Here is a 17,581-nt window from a genome sequence, read left to right on the forward strand (position 1 = left end):
ACTGTAAGGCAAGGAAGACGTGTAGTAAGCATGGTTTCAAATTTCGGTTTCGGAATGCATTTAGGTCGTCACAGGAACTGAAATTTTGGCTGAAATCAGACGAAACCATTAAAAATAATATTTTAATTCATATCAAATTTCGGCCGAAATTACAAAAAATTTGGTAATTTCAGCTGAAATAAAATATTAAATAATTAAAAAATCAAGATTTTTGGTTGAATTTCCTTAAATTTTGGGAAAACCCAAATTTCGGTCTAAATCCTGTAACGGTGTGGGTATTGCCGATTGTCCTTGGCAAGGTAAACTGGTAAAGTGCATTGATCTTATCCATGATAGTTTAAATAATCAATGAATAATTTGTATCCTGAAGTAAATCTTCTGCAAGATAGCTTGTCCTGAAATCGAACCGCAGCTAGATGGAACTGAAATAATTTCCAACGGACAACCTCATGAGTAAGCATCGCCACAATACAGAAATCAGTTTTGATCAGATTATTCATAATTCAAAGGTTTTAAACAAGCTGAGCTTTGATGAATATAAATAAATACCTGACTTATTTTTCCTCTGATTCTTTGAACCCCTTCCATTCATGTCAGTCCATTGCTCCACAAGATTATGAAACCCAGCACCTAAATTCTACCACTAATTCCCACAATACTATGGAACCCCAGCTCCTAAATTCAACCAATTACTCCATAACCCTCAGAAGAAGCAACTCAATTGAGCAGATTATCCTTTGAGAAACCAGACCAGTTCATATTATTAACACATGAGAACTAAATGTAAAAAAAAAAAAATCATTCAAGACTTACTAATTTCATCTACTTTTCAAGTTGGTATTCCTCAAATTGAAAAAGCAATTTCAGTTACTATACTGTACAAACTACTTCAAAACCATATTTACAATACTTAACAGATTCTTACAATGTGAAAGTAGTAAAATGCGAGATTTTGCTGAGAAATAGAAGTGAAACCATCAAAGCAATGCAAACCAGAACTATGAATATAAAGCAATAATTGAGCTCACAAAGGAAGAATGTGTTCTTTGTGTATTTCCTCGTCTGTGTCACATCCTCCAGACAACCACTATTGTCAACTTCTGTCTTCTTAGGGTTAGGGTTTCTCGGGTTTTGCACTTTCAGTCTGATCCTCCTACGTGCTGTGCCCTGGAAAGACGACCGTGACGAGCTCCCATGCACCAGCTGTGTATACCTTTTCTCGATTCCGGCCTTCTCATCAACTAGGGGTGATGTGAATGGACTTCCATATGGAGAGAAGTAACCAAGATCAATGATGTTGTCTTCCAATATTTCATCATAACAATCATCTACCACAAATCCTGTTTTCTGGTCCTGGAATTTAAAAAAGAAGCTTACTTCATAAATGAATCATTAAGCATATGAAAACCAAAATGAAACTCTCTATGAAAACCAAAATGAAACTCTCTTAATTGTCATCGATAACTCCCATCTGAAAAGGACAAGATATTTGAATATTCTAGGTAATTTTATATGAGATTTGTTTGCTTATCTCTGTCCGTAAAAATTTCTTCCATGAAGCTGGATAGGCTGGTGGAAAAAATTCACTGCTCATTTATTTTATATATGATCGACTGTCTGAAGTCTGAACAATATTTGCTTCAAGTCTGACTTCAGTATCTAAATAGAGGATGCCACAAAATTCATGTATCCATATATTTCTCTAGAAAAATAAACATAGAGTTCATGTCTGAGTCGGAGTCATACATTTCACGTAGACTAGCAAAAGAACAAGCATGAAGAGGCAGGGAGCAGGATAAATTTAGCTTTCAAAATTAGAATGAATTTACATAACATCAAAACATCAAGAACACAGGAGGGACTGGGAAGTTTTAACATAGATGACACATTAATCAACCATTTACTGAGGTAAATGAAACAAAAGTAAAATTAAGCCACACCTTTTGGTTGTTCTGAGATTCAAGCTGAGCAGGATACTTGTTGTTAGCTGGTACGTCCACATATTCTGGTACTTGAGGAGGTTCGGCACATTTACCTGAAGAAGAATCTAGGGCACTGCTCTGATTCTGTAAGCCCCTTTGATTCATTGAGTCATGGTCTGGACCACCATTTGTGATGCTAAAATTTTGGTTTTTCTTAAGTCGGCAAAGAACAAAAGAATCCTGAAAACACAAAAGACAATGCTTAGCAAGCATTTATAAACATCCCATAGTTTTTTTGTTTTTTTTTTGACACGGTAAGATGATTTTTGAAACATCAGGGGGGAAAAATAGTTACAAAGGTGGCAGAGGTTGCTTCACGTAATGAATATTCTTATGGACTCACCCTTCGTGAGAGAGTTTGCTACATAATTAGCTGATCTAGGAACAAGAGAAAAACAAAGTCCTTATTGATACATAGGACCCAAATTTGGTTGATTTTTTTTTTTGAATGGTCCCAAATTCGGTTGATGATGTGTCTGAATCTCTAGGAATGCATTTTCCCGAGAAATAATGTTGGAAGAGTGTCCCTTAATTCTTAAACCCCTTCCCACCTTCTCAGAAAGATAAGATCCCTGGGGTAAGAAGAGCTTGAACTTGTACTTCAATTTAGTCCATTACTCCAATCAACCAGGAATAAGACAAGATAATCTCCCCTGGAGAATCCCAAAGAACACCTCCAATGCCGGCCAAACTCAGATTCCCAAGGGCACAACCATCAGTGGAGGAGGATTCCATTTCCTATTTCTTTTCACTTTGTTTTAATTAACCATGATGACCACTTCACATAAAATGTTTTTTTTTTTTTTGGAGAAGCATATCATTTCCCATAAAATTACCAAGCATACTAAAAGACAGAAAAGATGTGGCGATTAAAAACCAGAATCTCTACCTCAGAAGAGCAATTAAGTTACTAAACCATACCAAAGGCTGCAGAATTTATGACATGTATCGTTCCATTACAATAACATATTAATGTTCAATTCGATATTTCTACCAATTTGCAATTCAAGCAATATAAATTAGATGGCAATACTGCACCTAATTCTTATTACCCACTGTAAGACAGCAGAGATTGCAAGATATTGTCCTTTCATGGGTGATGTTTGAACAAGGAATTGATGAATAGGACTACTTTACATGCCCAAGGATGCATATTCTCGTCTACAACTCAAATCAACTCAACTCAACTAAGCCTTTGTCCCAAACTAGTTGGGGTCTGCTAATGAATCCTTTAGAAAATTTTCATGAAGAAGGTGAAAGGATCTCCAAGCTCAAATTGACTAAGTCTAATCCTGACACTAGTTGGATTCGTCTACAAATTCAATGGTGAAAGCACAAAAGTGGTAGGAATGCCATGATTTGAGTAAAAAAAAGTCTTTATAGATCATTTTCTTCCATTCTATTCTATCCAAGGTCATGTTCTCTGTTATATTCCTAGCCCTCAAGTCTTTCCTCACTGTTCCTACCCAAGGTGTCTTTGGTCTGCCCGTACCTCTTTTTACTCCATCAACTTGGCACGAGTCACTTATTCTCATTGGAGCATCCAAAGGCCTATGTTGGATATGCCCAAACCATCTTAAGCGGTGCTCTCTCATATTCTCCTCAATTGGTGCCACCCGCACCTTTTTACGGATGTCTTCATTTTTAATTCGATCTAACCTTGTGTGGCTGCACATCCATCTTAGCATTCACATCTCTGCTACACTCATCTTATGCACTTGCTGCTTCTTGGTGGCCCAACATTCTGAGCCGTACAACATGGCTGGCCTCACATCTGTCTTATAAAACTTTCCCTTCAACTTGGTAGGTATTTTAAGATCGCACAGAACTCCTAAAGCATGCTTCCACTTCAACCAACCTGCTCTTACTCCGTGGTTAACATCCTCTTCAATCTCTCCTTCCTTCTGTAGGATTGAACCAAGATAGCGAAAGTTATCCCTCTTAGGTACCTCCTGTCCAGACATATTTACTACATCCTCGTCTTGCCTCCTTACATTACTAAAGTTGCACTCCATATACTCTGTCTTAGTCGTACTCAGTCTAAAACCTTTGGATTCCAAAGTAGTTCTCCATAACTCTAACTTAGCATTAACTCCTGCTTTGGTTTCGTCAATTAATACTATGTCATCTGCAAATAACATACACCATGGCACCTCATCCTGGATATCCTCCATAAGTTCATGAGTTCATCCATAACTAAAGTAAAAAGATAAGGGCTCAGAGCTGATCCTTGGTGCAGTCCTATTGTAATTGGAAACTTACTAGACGTTCCATCCGCAGTTCTGACACTAGTTACCGCTCCATCGTACATATCCTTAATCATATCAACATATTTAGTAGGCACTTTTTCCTTTGAAGGATCCACCACATAACACTCATGGGAACCCTATCATACGCTTTCTCCCAGTCAATGAAAACTATATGAAGGTCCTTTTTATTTTCTCTAAATGTCTCCGTTAACCGCCTAATTACGAAGATAGCTTCCATAGTCGATCGTCCGGGCATGAAGCCAAACTGATTCTCTAACACCGTAGTCTCTTTTCAATTACCCTCCTCCTTTATCTTGGCTTGGGACAAGCTATGAAAAACACAGGCGGAGTTATGCATGCTCTCATATGTGACCATTAAAAATAAAGTTGTGCTTGGATGCACCTAAAGTATTCATATTCATCAGTAAGCATGGATTAAATAGCATTCAATTGCCATTTGCATGACAACATGGAACTATATATTGATGAATGAGATTATTTCAGGTAACTAAGTGGGTAAAGAGATGAAATTTTTCAACGAAAAATTGGAAATTAATGTCACAATTATTTCCTGCAATTTTCAAGCAGTGGGGAAAACAGCAGGGTATGGAGCACTATAATCAATTGAACCCACGAATAAGAATGTTGGCAGAATGAAATATATTATTAGTGTCGCTGAGAAACACCAAAGGAGATCATTCAAGATAAGAAGAAAAATTACCATTGATTAAAACCACATGCCCAAAAAACATATAATTGAGTAAGGTCTGGCATTTGGTTAATTGACAATTTTATTCCAAAGGGTTTTCAGTTTTCTCAAAAATGATACAACCAGAGAAAGAAAATCACTAATAGTATTCCTAATAAAGATCATTAGAAAACACCTGAGGTCCATCATGCTTATTTCCTTTCACACAATATTCATGCATTATCCACTCCGTTCTCTCCCCTTTTGGAGCACGACCCCTGTAGAACACCAAAGTCCTCTTCACACCGATCAAAATGGACATTGACTTTATGGACCGCTCTTTGCCGGTTGCTTTCCAATAACCAACTTTGGTAGCCCTGTTAGTTCGCAAGCCATTTGGGTATTTCTTGCCGCGTGGAGAAAAAAAGAACCATTCATGATACTTTGTCTGAATGATTGATTTAGCTGGTCAAAAACAAACCACAAACAATCAGTTTGAAACTCAAAACGAATTTCAAGTATCTTCATATAGAAAGCATCATAGTTGTGAAAAACTACTCACATTGTGAAATCACCCAATTGCTACTCATTCATGTATTGCTTAGTTTCCAACTAAAGTTGAAAATGGAGAAAATAATTCAAAATCCAAGGTATCCTCAATAGAAATACGCTACACAAAGACATACATTCACATAGTAAATTTTAAAAAAAAGGAAGAATAGAGTATCCCGCAACCAATAACCATTTTCAAAAAATTCTCGTTGAGGAGTTAAGCTCCAAACCTCAAGTGGTAAAGAAAGAGACAAAGAGTAGAGCTCCTAACTATGCATAAAAGGCTAAAAACATTCCATGGAAATGTCTTAAATAGCCATTTTAGTTCACAAATGATCTATGATTTAGTCGACACTTTGAATTTTCAGCAGACAGACATGTCACAACGTATCAACGACGACATACATGTCTATACATATCGACACTCCTTTCGAAACTTGTAAATGCACTGCTAAAACTGGGTGGAATCCAAATTTTCAAAATTTGACCAAGTGATTTTATACATTAACTAGGAGATGCTGACCTTGGATCAATTGATGCATGAAATAGTAAAATAACCACCATTTTAGTAACTCAGTAGATCAAAAGTGGAATCCACATAGTCAATAATTGACCTAGTGATTTTAAACATTAACTTGGAGATGCAGACCTTGGATCAATCGATGCATGACATATGGAAATAATCACTTAAATAGTAGCTCGTGATGCTCTGGCCTACACTGGGAACACTGTGGTCCAGACAATCCTGTCCAATCACATCCAGATTTTATGTTTTTCAAAAAGAAAAATAGAGGGAGAAAGAGAGAGCCCTAATTAAACCTTAAATTTTAATTTTAAGTAAAGTTCATATGTTTCATTTAATTATTGATTTTTTGTCGTGCGTGTTTCTTGAATTTTATTTAAGGCCTCAAATCTGGTTGAAATAAAAATCCCCCAATCCTTTTAAATTAAGCAATTGTCCAATTTTAATTTTGATATTATACCTCTAGGCGAACCTAAAATGTCTCTAGGCGCAAGAAGAAAGGCATGAACCCACAAAGGCACGAGTGTTTTTGGGTAAGGCGCAAAAAGTCATCCAATGGTGCATGCCTTTTAACATAAGGCATGCGCCTCCGATGAAATGTGTGCCCCTTTTAGATGTTTCGTGATAGGGTGGTATTTTCACACGAACCTTAAATTTCTTTTTTTTGGCTTTGTTTGGTTTTTTTTAACTTTAACCCTCATTAATATTTGAGTGGAGAGATACTTTATATGACCTATTTCAAACTCTAATATCATCTATTTGTTGATTTTAGAGAGTTTCGAATTTTTAGAGAATTTTTTTCCAGCATAGAAGTTTCATCCAAACACAAAAACCATGCAATTTTTGTCTTACGAAAATACCTCTATCATACGCTTCAGTGTGTGAAACATAGAGTACTTATATAAACCATAACTGGTTGTTATGTCACACTAAGATACCTTTGTAACCTAGTTTATGCACACAACATCAAGTGTATATAATTGGCTTTAAAACAAAAAATTGAAGTACCTTGTTCCTCAGTCGACAGCGCTTGGCGGTCTACCGCGAGCCTTCAGGAATGAAAAATAAAAATGAAACAGAGTGTGTTGGGCGGTCTACCAAGCCGAGAGCACCCCGAGTCATTTTTAAAATAGCCCAACGGCTAGTTGGGCCGTAGACCGAGGGTCTAACGCGAGAGCCGTTGGACGTGTGTGTGTGTGTGCGCGCTCTCGAGTCATTTTTAAAATAGCCCAACAGCTAGTTGGGCGGTAGATCGAGGGTCTAACGCGAGAGCCGTTGGACATGTGTGTGTGTGTGTGTGTGTGTGTGTGTGTGTGTGTGTGTGTGTGTGTGTGTGTGATCATTTTGGACATTTATTCCCCCAATTAATGCTTTTTATTTTTCAACCAAAACCCATACAAACTTGAATATCCATTTGGGAATAAAAAATCTCTCTTTCCAAACATGTTTTGCCATTGAACCTTAGCAATCATTTGGAGTTTGGATTAGGCATTTCAAGTGTAATCTTTGAGAGATTTGTTGAGTGATCTTCAATGTTCTATCAGCCTTCAAGAGGCAATCAAGTGTACTCTTCTTCTTCTTCTCTTCATCAAAGTTGTAAGTGGTGGAAAGGGCACCCTAGTTAAATCTCTTGGAGCTTGACGCTCGTATTGACGTGGCTCGGACCCAGCCCTCAAGGAGGATCAAGATAGTGGATTCCTCAAGGAGGTAAACTTGAAAAGAGTGGAGTAGGTCTTGGGTTAAGACCGAACCACTATAAATTGTTTGTATACAAGCTTCATCATTCTTCTTCTTCTTCTTCTCTCTATTTCTTTGGTGAACAGTAAAATCCATCATTACTCTTTTATTTCATAGTCACTCTTAGTAACAAGGGCTTAATTGCTTTTCAAAATTAACCGGGGGAAATTATAAACCCAATCTCCAACACCCCCCCCCCCCCCCCTCTTCTCTTGGGTTCCCTATAGGAATTTCAGTAAGCATGGTGCTTGCACTGGAAATTGGATTTCTGATGACAAGTACAAAAAAGGTGGATTGACGGTGTGGAGAGGTATTTTGAAGCAAAAGAATGAATTCTTTGATGGAATCATATATAGAATCTACAAAGGGTTTGACAAAAAAAATGGTGACCAAGGGTGGCACTCATGGAATTATTCCCTGATATGTTTGGTATGGCCTCGAATAAAGAAGCTTTTGTTCAAGAATGTTTTGAGAAGGGGATATGAGATAAACATCAGGAGGAACTTCTTTAATTAGGAACTAGATAGGATCACCCAACTTATTGATATCCTAGAAGCTCGTTATTTTGGGAAGTTTGGTAGAGATAAAAAGGCACGGATCTAGAACTCATCTAGGTCGTTCAGCATAAAGTTCTTCTATCACCATATTGCTTCTTCCCCTCTCTCCTCACATCTATACAGAGTTTGGAGTATTCCTGCTCTCCCTAGAGGAGCTACGTGCTCTCCATAAAAGTGAATTCTTAGGACTTGGTTCCATGTCCACCTAATGCGCATGTCATTGGAAGCAAATGAGTTTATTCTGTAAAACTCAAGTTAGAGTATACCCTGAATAGGTTTAGGGCACGTTTGTTATAAGCAAAAACATGAGAGTGATTACGAGGAAACCTTTGCTCTAGCAACCAAAATGACTACACTACGGACGTTGATTGCTATTGCATCTACATGGCAACGGTCATTCTACCAAATGGAGTTAAGAATGTCTATTATAAGGGGACCTTCTTGAGATTGTTTATATGCCCCACGACTCTCCCCCCCCCCCCCCCCCAACCCCCTTCTCCTCTCCTACGAGGTATCTGTCCCTACATCTCAACCTCTTGTTTGCAAACTAAAGAAATCTCTATATAAAAAAAAAGGTGGCCCAGTGCACGAGGCTCCTACCATTGCAGGGTCTGGGGAGGGCTAGATGTATGCAGCCTTACCTCTGCTTTGCAGATAAAGAAATCTCAATATTATCTCAAAATAACCACATGCATGGTTTAAAAAAAATCGCACAGCAGTGGTTACCATGGTTATAAGTGGAGTGCCTCAAATTATTCTTTATTTACACATCGTATCAAATCGAGCTTTATTTACACATTGAATCAAATCGAGGATTACCATACCTCTTATTTATGTTAATGATATTATTACGTATCAAATCAAGGATCACCATGCTTCTTATCTATGTTGAAGATATTATTATTTCTAGTAATGACCAAGACGCATTACCCGACTGAAATCATTTCTTCAGTTGTCTTTTTTGTTGAAGGAATTGGGCTTTCTAAGTATAGACACCTAATTTTGTCAAGGTAGACTTAATTATCGCTTGTCGCGAGGAAGAGTCTCATGACGAGTCCCAGAGCCCCTGTTCTCTTTCTCTAGGTCTCTCTCTTTGGTTCACGAAACGGGAAAGATTTCTCAAAAATGAATTTGTCCCAGAGTTACAACAAAAAGCCCGTCTTTATACGGCACCCGCCTTGTAGGCATAGCCAAAAGCCCGTTTTCAACCAGAAGTTAGCTTTTAGTCAAAAACATACGTTTTTACCCAAAAATACACACCCAAACCAACTCGCAAGATTAGACTCGTCGGATTCTCCTTACAATAAGGAATCCAACGGATCTGACCGCGTACGGTTTGGAGTCCAAACGAACAAACTACGGTTTTTCGAAGTTCCAAAAACACCGAAAAACCAAATTTTTGGACCAAAATACCCTCCCAAGCCGACATAGAATTTCGTAGTTTGTGAAATTCTTTGGGAATTTCGTAGATTGTGAAATTCTTGCCGATTGGTCCAATTTCGCAATCTGCGAAATTGGCTTTTTCCAATTTCGCAGATTGCGAAACAACTGCGAAATTGTTTCGCAATCTGCGAAATTCCTCCCAAATCCTATAAATAAGAGGGGGGGTAAAGTAAAATCAGAATTCAGCTAGTTTAGATTTTAATCCATAGAGATTTCAACCAGAGAGGTTTTGGTTTTAAGTTTTTACTGATTTAGAATTAGGTTTTTTAGATATAAAACCTTTAGTTCTTTGCTTTTCAAACCCTCTTCAAAGGAGATTCTGTCCAAAAACCCTCGTTTCTTTACTTGAGAGAGAGAAAGTAGAGAAATTCTTAGGGAGCTCACACTGGGCGTCAACATTCTGCCGAATTTCTGAAGACTCGGAGCGACACCCTCCAAATAACGTCTTTGTTTACCGAATTTTCGGAGAACCCGAAGCCCCTTCATCCGAATAGCGCCGTTTTTCTGCCAAATTTTCAGAGAACCCAAAGCCCCTTCGTCCGAATAGCGCCATTGTTTGACCGAATTTTTGGAGAACCCGAAGCCCTTTTCGTCCGAATAGCGCCATTGTTTTGCCGAGTTTTCGGAGAACCCGAAGCCCCTTCATCCGAATAGCGCCGTTGTTCTGCCGAATTTTCGGAGAACCCGAAGACCCTTCGTCTGAATAGCGCCGTTGTTTTGCCGAATTTTCGGAGAACACAGAGCTACATCATCCAACTAGCGTCGTTACACTGCCAACTTTTCTGAAAGCGTCCTCGCTCTTTTGGTAAAATTACATTTATTTCCTTGCTTTCTGCACTTCTGTTATAAAACTCAGTGCAGGTAGTTATAGGATCTAAGGCTTCTTTTGCCCTGGGTCCTGTAATGTAAAGCCCTCACCTCTCTTTGTAAATAGGGCTATGCTCCCTCTCCTTATCTTATCACTCTGTCTCCGGTCCCACCATAGACAAACGAGACAGAGACGAGAGCCCTGGTGCTTCACGGCGTCGGACAAACGGAGGGAATCAAAAACTCATTGTTTTTCCTTCTCTTATGTCTTTTCATCTCCGTTTGTTTTAGTTATCCTGATTGAGGTCAACTGAGAGATCCTTCCGGGACTTGAAACATGCAGTACAGGACATCAATCCCGATAACGCCTAAACCCATTTTTTTTCTTTTCTTTGCAAATCCACTTCATATACACACAAGAATTAAGCCTAACCGTAATAAAGGATAAAAAGTAAAGACTTCTGATAAATTTCTCCAAAACTGCTGAATCAAGTCAAGAGACCGGGTTTACTCGGGCATGAGGGGTGCCTAACACCTTCCCCGAATGTAGCCATAACCCTTACTCAGATTTCTGTAACGACCAAGCCTTTACAAACAGAGCAAAATTACGGGTTCTAGGCACCCGACCTAGTGTACAACTGCGGTTACTGCTCTTTCAATGAAACGCTGATCTCTATCCACATTTCATCGGAAGAGCAAACATGGGCCCTAGAGCCTAACTTAGGTGGCGACTCTGAAACTCTCTTTCTTGTGAAATCCGGACTTCGATCCCGAATTCACAAGAAATGCAGACAAACAAATACTCCCACTCTTCAAAAGAGCACCCAATGTGGTGATCATGCACCTCCCATAGAGAGCGAGCAGAGCAGGAGAAAACCGGTTCCCACACTAAGTATGACTCAAATTTCAGGATTTGGAGGGAAAGAACCTAAGCTAATTCAAGATAATATGGCTTCAACTATTCTGATTCATTTTTTTTCCTTCATGAAACAGAGGATAGCACCATTGTCAAACAAATTATAACAATTAAGATATACAAAGGCAGTAATACAATAAGAAAGATGATGGAAAAGACTCCAAGAAGAGAAGAAATCAATTTGACACAATTCCCACCAGAATAAACACCAAGACCTAGTTATTAGGATATCAGTTTGCTAGTTATTTTCCTTCTCCATGTTTTGCTTCATATCCACTTGGATCTCAGGCTATGATACCAAGATAACACAGGAACTGAGAAACTCCAAGTCTGAGTTCATTGGTCCCAAAAATCATATCAAACTTTTACTATTCAGAGTTTTCACTTCCCTGTTTGGAGTGGTATAATTCTGCAAGGTTTAACCCTGAACAATGGACTCAACCCTAAGACTAAAGCCACAGTACATCTTAAGACATGTCTAAATAGCCATAAGATGTTTGTGAAGATCACCCTTCATCATAAACAAAGTGATTAATCATAAATTCGTAAACAGTATATTTCAATCCATAATGTTTAATGGCATAAGAGATTAGCATGAATATAAAAATTTTAAAAAAAATAGCCACATACACTACATACAAAATGGAAAAAATAGTTAATACAACCAAAACACATACAACCCATAACAAGAACATGTGCAGAACGAATTTTATGAATTCTAAAAATCTAATGAAATGTAAGAACCAGAATAATAAGACACATCAAAAAGCATGTAACAACGGTTAAGTGCATGTGTTTGGTAGGTTAGGATGTCAGTCAAGTGTTCACGACAATCACAAGTAATGTATTAGAATTATTCTTCAAATTCCTATTAAATTCAGAAAATCCAGATTTAGTTTGGAGAGTTCGATTAAAAAAATGCACGAATATTTGAATTATTCGAGGTATAATTCTAAAGTATAAAAAGATGCATTAAAAATTCGGATTTTTTTTAATTATTGGGGGAATTTTGTAGCCCACAACCAAAACAAGTGGAGATTGACAAAGAACACTCTAGAAATGAAAATTATAAGGTATAAAAGAGATATGAGAAGATAAACTCTAACCAGGCAAATCCCAAGGCTCGAATTTACATAAATCCACCTCGGCAATCACCTTCACGCTCTCATCCAGACCCTGGATTTTCTTTTTCAGGTAGTGAGAAATCAGCTCTTCGTCTGTAGGGTGAAATCGAAATCCAGGAAGAGAGAAAATCTCCATGGAACTCAAATCCACTTTAAAAGAAAGGGGGAAAAAAAACTCAGTTAATATAACGTATAAACATTATGAAAAAAACTCAGGAAAGATCATTTGGTTTCGGCATTCGATTTTCACCGTTTCTCCTCGATTGAAAAGAAGGAGAGGGCGGAAAGCGAGTACTGCTTTTCTTACGAGGAATTCCATTATCGTGACAGGAAAACAAAAAAGTAGGGTTTTCTCCTTCGCGGAGACTGAGACTTACTGAAAATCTCCATAGGAATGATGCGCCTCACTGCTAACTTTATTTGACGTCAAAAAGCGTTAAAGTTGCTCACAATCACGTTAACAAAGGGGCGCATAATCCTATAGGGGAGTGAAAAAATCATCGAGTCCGATGAGAAAAGGTGGAAGTCCTCCACTGCTCCTACAGGGCTTCTGCTCCTAAGGCCCACAGGCACCTGGAGTCAGGTTTTTTTTTTTGTCCGTCACACATTTGAAAAGGTGAGATATAGTCTAAACCTTTATAGTCCCTTTTTTTTTTTTTAAGTACTGTACGGACCCATCATGTGATGATCCAAACCGTCCATGTGATCGGACACAACGTAAATAGGTTGTACCCAAAAAATCATTTCCATAGGATGATCCTAGCCCTTTGATATATATAGTTTTCTAAAATATTCAGTTCCTCTATAAATCGGAGGGTTGGGATCATCGATCATCCTATATAAATGATTTTTTGGGCACAACCTATTTACGTTGTGACCCATCAAATGGACGGTTTGGATCGTCCTATAGTGTGATCCATACCCCATTTTTTGAAAAAAATACAGGACTATAAGGGCTTACACCTGATAATGGCACTCCAAAGGTAATCATATTCCTACTCCCATATTTGATAATGGCACTCCAACATTTTTTACCAAGTTGCTAACTTGCTCTTTAATGTTTGGGATTTGCTAAGGGACCATCGCAAATGTGATTTCGCAGATGGTTTGTTGCATGAGAGAGCAGCCACTTCATGAATAAAGACAAAATCTGCTGAAAAGTGAGCCCATGTGTCTGCTTTCTCATGCAACAAACCATCTCTGAAATGCCTTTTGCGATGGTCCCAGTTAAATCCCTTCTGCGATGCTTAACAAGTGCCCTTTGGGCACTAATTAGCAAAACCCAAAGTTTTTATATAAATCAGTTGCAATAGCTCAGCTCCTCAATATAATTATGGATGAAAGACTATCGGACTTCAAGAAAATTATGAAATTTGTGGTGAGCGGTACCATAAAATGAGGTGATTGAAAATTGGCGTCATATAGTCTAAAAGACAATTTTGCCCTAAGTTCAAATAAATTACAGAAAATTGTTGTCTTTTTCTTCTCTCATTTTTCCAGTTATTCATCTTTGCAACTCCATAGAAGAATAAGAGGAATAGGAAGAAAAGAAAGAGGAAAAAGGTGAAGAAAAAGAGAAAAAAAAATGATGAAGATGAAGGAAAAATAAGATTCGGCGCCGGAAAGATACTAAGGCGTGGGAAAATTTGAAAAGAAGAGGAATAAGAGCTTACAAAAGAAGAATCAACACTGAAAAAAATAGAAAGCGCATGAAAAAATGGAAATGATGAAGAAGGACTCTGGACCATCTCGGTCTGTCTCGGGGTCATCCTACACCTCAGACTAATGCAAGATCAACCACATCTAAGATCTAGATCTTCCAAAGAGGTAGTGGAAGATCCAACCCCAGATCGATTATTTGAATGGGTGATCGAGGTAAGTTATATTCTCATTTATATATTCTAGTCATCTGCATAGATGTGTCAAGTTAATTCCTAAAAGATCTAGGGTTGGCTTAGATCAATTCTTAATGAGGATGACAACCTGAATTGATGGGTTTAGAGAACTGGGAAAGTTCGAATTATCAAAGAATTATTCTAGATGCATGCTAACCAAGTTACTAACTCTTTGAATAATTTTGGCTATAAATGTTAGGTATAAAAGATTAAATAACAACTTCTCCACCAACTTAAGCTTTTGGAGTAAGTGGTTGTTTCACTTGGTATCAGAGCAAAAGGTTTTGGGTTCAAAACTCCTTGTTATTAAAAATCCACATGTAATGACCAACCCGGAAAGAGGGGCCACATGTGCCATGTGTAGGCAAACCATAAAAGAGGGGTCACACGTGAGGGGGAGTGTTAAGTCTAAAAGATTAAATAACGCCTTCTCCAACAACTTAAGCTTTTGGAGTAAGTGCTTGTTTAACAATAAAGGAAAAGAGAATCATTTGGCAATAGAGTGGAAGGACCTTCCTGTAGGGGCTAGGGGTACCTTAAAATGTGATCCTTTGGGTATCCCCAGTATTATTCGATGTAAGTCCTTTTTCCTTTTATGTTGGTTTTGAGCTAAGGTGGTATGTCCCCCTTGTACATCTATTATTCATCAATAAAATTTCAAGTGCGCCCCGGGTTCCTAGATAAATTATAGGTAAAAAAAGGTGATTGCTCCCCATTATCAAAACATGGTCGTGCGGATTTCACTAGCCTTTATTTATTTTTCCTTCGATATTTTATATTGCGGAATCATAAAACTTTTTCTTTCCTATGCTTTATACGGATAAAAATCATACAATCATGCTTCTTAGGGGTTGCTTTTATTTTCATCACAAGTTTTCCCTTTTTCATTTTTCCTTAATATTTTATAGGGAAAACTACTAAAAGCCCCCTAAATCAAAACCTATATACAAGAAACCCCCAAAAATTTCTTAATTACCAGTAACATTGTCTTGTGTAGGGCTGAGCATTATTCGGTTAAAACCGAATAACTGAACCGAATTGGTCGGTTCAGATCGGTTTTCTCAAAACAAAAAAAAAATCGGTTAGCCGAATAACCGAAATTATGGATGAAAACCATTTTTTTTCCAAAAAAAAAGTGCTATATGTGCACTCCGTAGGATGATCAAAACCGTCCATTTGATTGATCACAACTTAATTAGGTTGTGCTCAAAAAATTATTTCGATCGGATGATCCTAGCCCTCCAATCCAAACTGAGATTTTGATTTTTCCCTCTTTTTCTCCCACAATTCGGTTATAACCGAATAACCAAATTTTTATTCGGTTCGGTTTTGGATAATTTCGGTTTGGTTTCAGTTACCGAAATTTGGTAACCGAAATACCGAAATTATTTCGGTTACCAAATTTCGGTCTATTCGGTTCGGTTTAAACCGAATAACCACCCCTAGTCTTGTGCCATAATTAGCTTTCGAGTTTTTTCTCCACCCATGTTACCCTTAATTTAATTACGCTTGGTTAAAAGATAATGTAAAATCCCTACAATCTCTCTCTCTCTTAATTGAATTTATCTTTTGGTAACACTCTCTCTCCTCTCTTAATTAAATACATCATCATAGCATTCTTAGCTCATACAATGCATGCATGAGTGTAAAATAATGGGCCCCACATGAAGATGACGTGGGTGCGACACCATTTTCCTCTTGTTTTGATTCGTGGTCCAATTATCATGTGGGGCCCATTATTTTACACCCATGCACAGCGTGGCTCAAGAATGGTAATATAATTTCACACCTTATTTTCATGTCCTCTCATGTTATGATATCGCAGGGCCTACCATATAACCCAAGCCCATGCATATGGTGGGACCTACCATTTTATACCTATGGGTGGGCCCACTGTCTCCACCCATATCCATCATCGGGTGGGACACCATTTTTTACTCATGTTTTGATTGCCGGGTCCCAAGACTATGCATAGGGGAGGGCCCAATATTCTATGATGATGTATTTAATTAAGACAGGAGAGACCGAGAGAGAGTTACCAAAAACTAATGCTATGTTCACTTGTTTTCTCGCTGCAAGAAAATAAAAGAAAGGAAAGGAATCTGACGTGGCAGAATGAAAAAGAAACTGTCACGGAAAACCTGTTTTCTCGCAGTTTATTTGCCCATATTAAATGAAAAAGAAAGGAAAAGGTAGCCCGTATTTTCCCGCGACAGTGAGAAAATCGTTTTCTTATCAAATCGGTGGGAAAATAGTTGAGGGAAAGGAAAGGAAAGCATAATTTCCACGTAATATTTTAGTTTACAACGTCTGTATCTCTAGTTTCCCGGGAAACGAAGAGAACAACGCTATTTGTGTTTTCTCAGGAAAAAATGAGTGACTTTCCTTTCCTTTCTAGCGTCGGGAAGACAAACCTACAGGATGGAAGGGAAATTGATTCAATTGAGAGACAGATTATAGGGATTTGTACCCAAGCCAAATATAATAAGGGTAAAATGGGTAGGGCAGTGATAAATCCACTCCCCAAATGGATAAATCGACTCCCCATGTGTCTATCTCTCTCCTCTTTCTCTCTCTAACCTAGAAGAGAGAGAAAGACACATGGGGAGTCAATTTATCAATTTGGGGAGTCGATTTATCACTCCCCAATGGGTAGAAAAAAAAAACTTAAAAGCTAATTATGACACAAAACGATGTTATTGGTAAGAGGAAGTCTAAACTGAAGGGAGCATTTGCAAAAAAAGAGGTGAAAGTGCTCTCCCATTGGCTGCACATCACCATCATGCATTAATAACGGCTGAAAAGTCAAATATGATGGTGATGTGCAGCCAATAGGAGAGCCCTTTCACCTCTTTTTTGAAAGGGCTCCCTTCAGTCTAGAATTCCTATGTTGGTAATTAAGAAAAATTTTGAGGGTTTCTTGCATATAGGTTTTGATTTAGGGGGGTTTTTTTTAGTAGTTTTCCCAATTTTATACAATCATGCTTCCCCGGGGTTGCTTTTATTTTCATCACAAGTTTTCCCTTTTTATTTTTCCGTGGGTACGAAGTACTTGTGATGTTTCATGTCATTATGATACTTTATTTTCCTTGCAAAGCTAGGGAAAAT

At 38.0% G+C, this 17,581-nt stretch overlaps 1 protein-coding gene across 3 annotated transcripts; it reads right to left on the reverse strand.

Moving 5' to 3' along the window:
* Window positions 1-782: 782 nt before the first annotated feature.
* Window positions 783-13,165, reverse strand: LOC143877489 (NAC domain-containing protein 40-like). Of its 3 annotated transcripts, none has more exons than XM_077379557.1 (5): window positions 12,956-13,165; window positions 12,561-12,728; window positions 5,116-5,384; window positions 1,941-2,162; window positions 783-1,353 (listed from the first exon to the last, which is right to left on the reverse strand). In XM_077379557.1, exons 1-5 carry the CDS (start codon window positions 12,966-12,968, stop codon window positions 922-924), a joined length of 1,104 nt encoding a protein of 367 aa, XP_077235672.1. In that variant the 5' UTR covers window positions 12,969-13,165; the 3' UTR covers window positions 783-921. The 3 variants fall into 3 exon arrangements, with proteins under 3 accessions (XP_077235672.1, XP_077235673.1, XP_077235674.1); XM_077379558.1 differs by having other exon boundaries at window positions 12,829-12,961; XM_077379559.1 differs by lacking the exon at window positions 12,956-13,165 and adding an exon at window positions 5,482-5,531 and having other exon boundaries at window positions 12,561-12,637.
* Between the last annotated feature and the right edge of the window lie 4,416 nt (window positions 13,166-17,581).

Source organism: Tasmannia lanceolata, unplaced genomic scaffold (genome assembly GCF_043159265.1).
Source record: "Tasmannia lanceolata isolate RefF3 unplaced genomic scaffold, GAP_Taslan_0.1 ptg000005l, whole genome shotgun sequence".
Classification (NCBI taxonomy): Eukaryota; Viridiplantae; Streptophyta; class Magnoliopsida; order Canellales; family Winteraceae; genus Tasmannia; species Tasmannia lanceolata.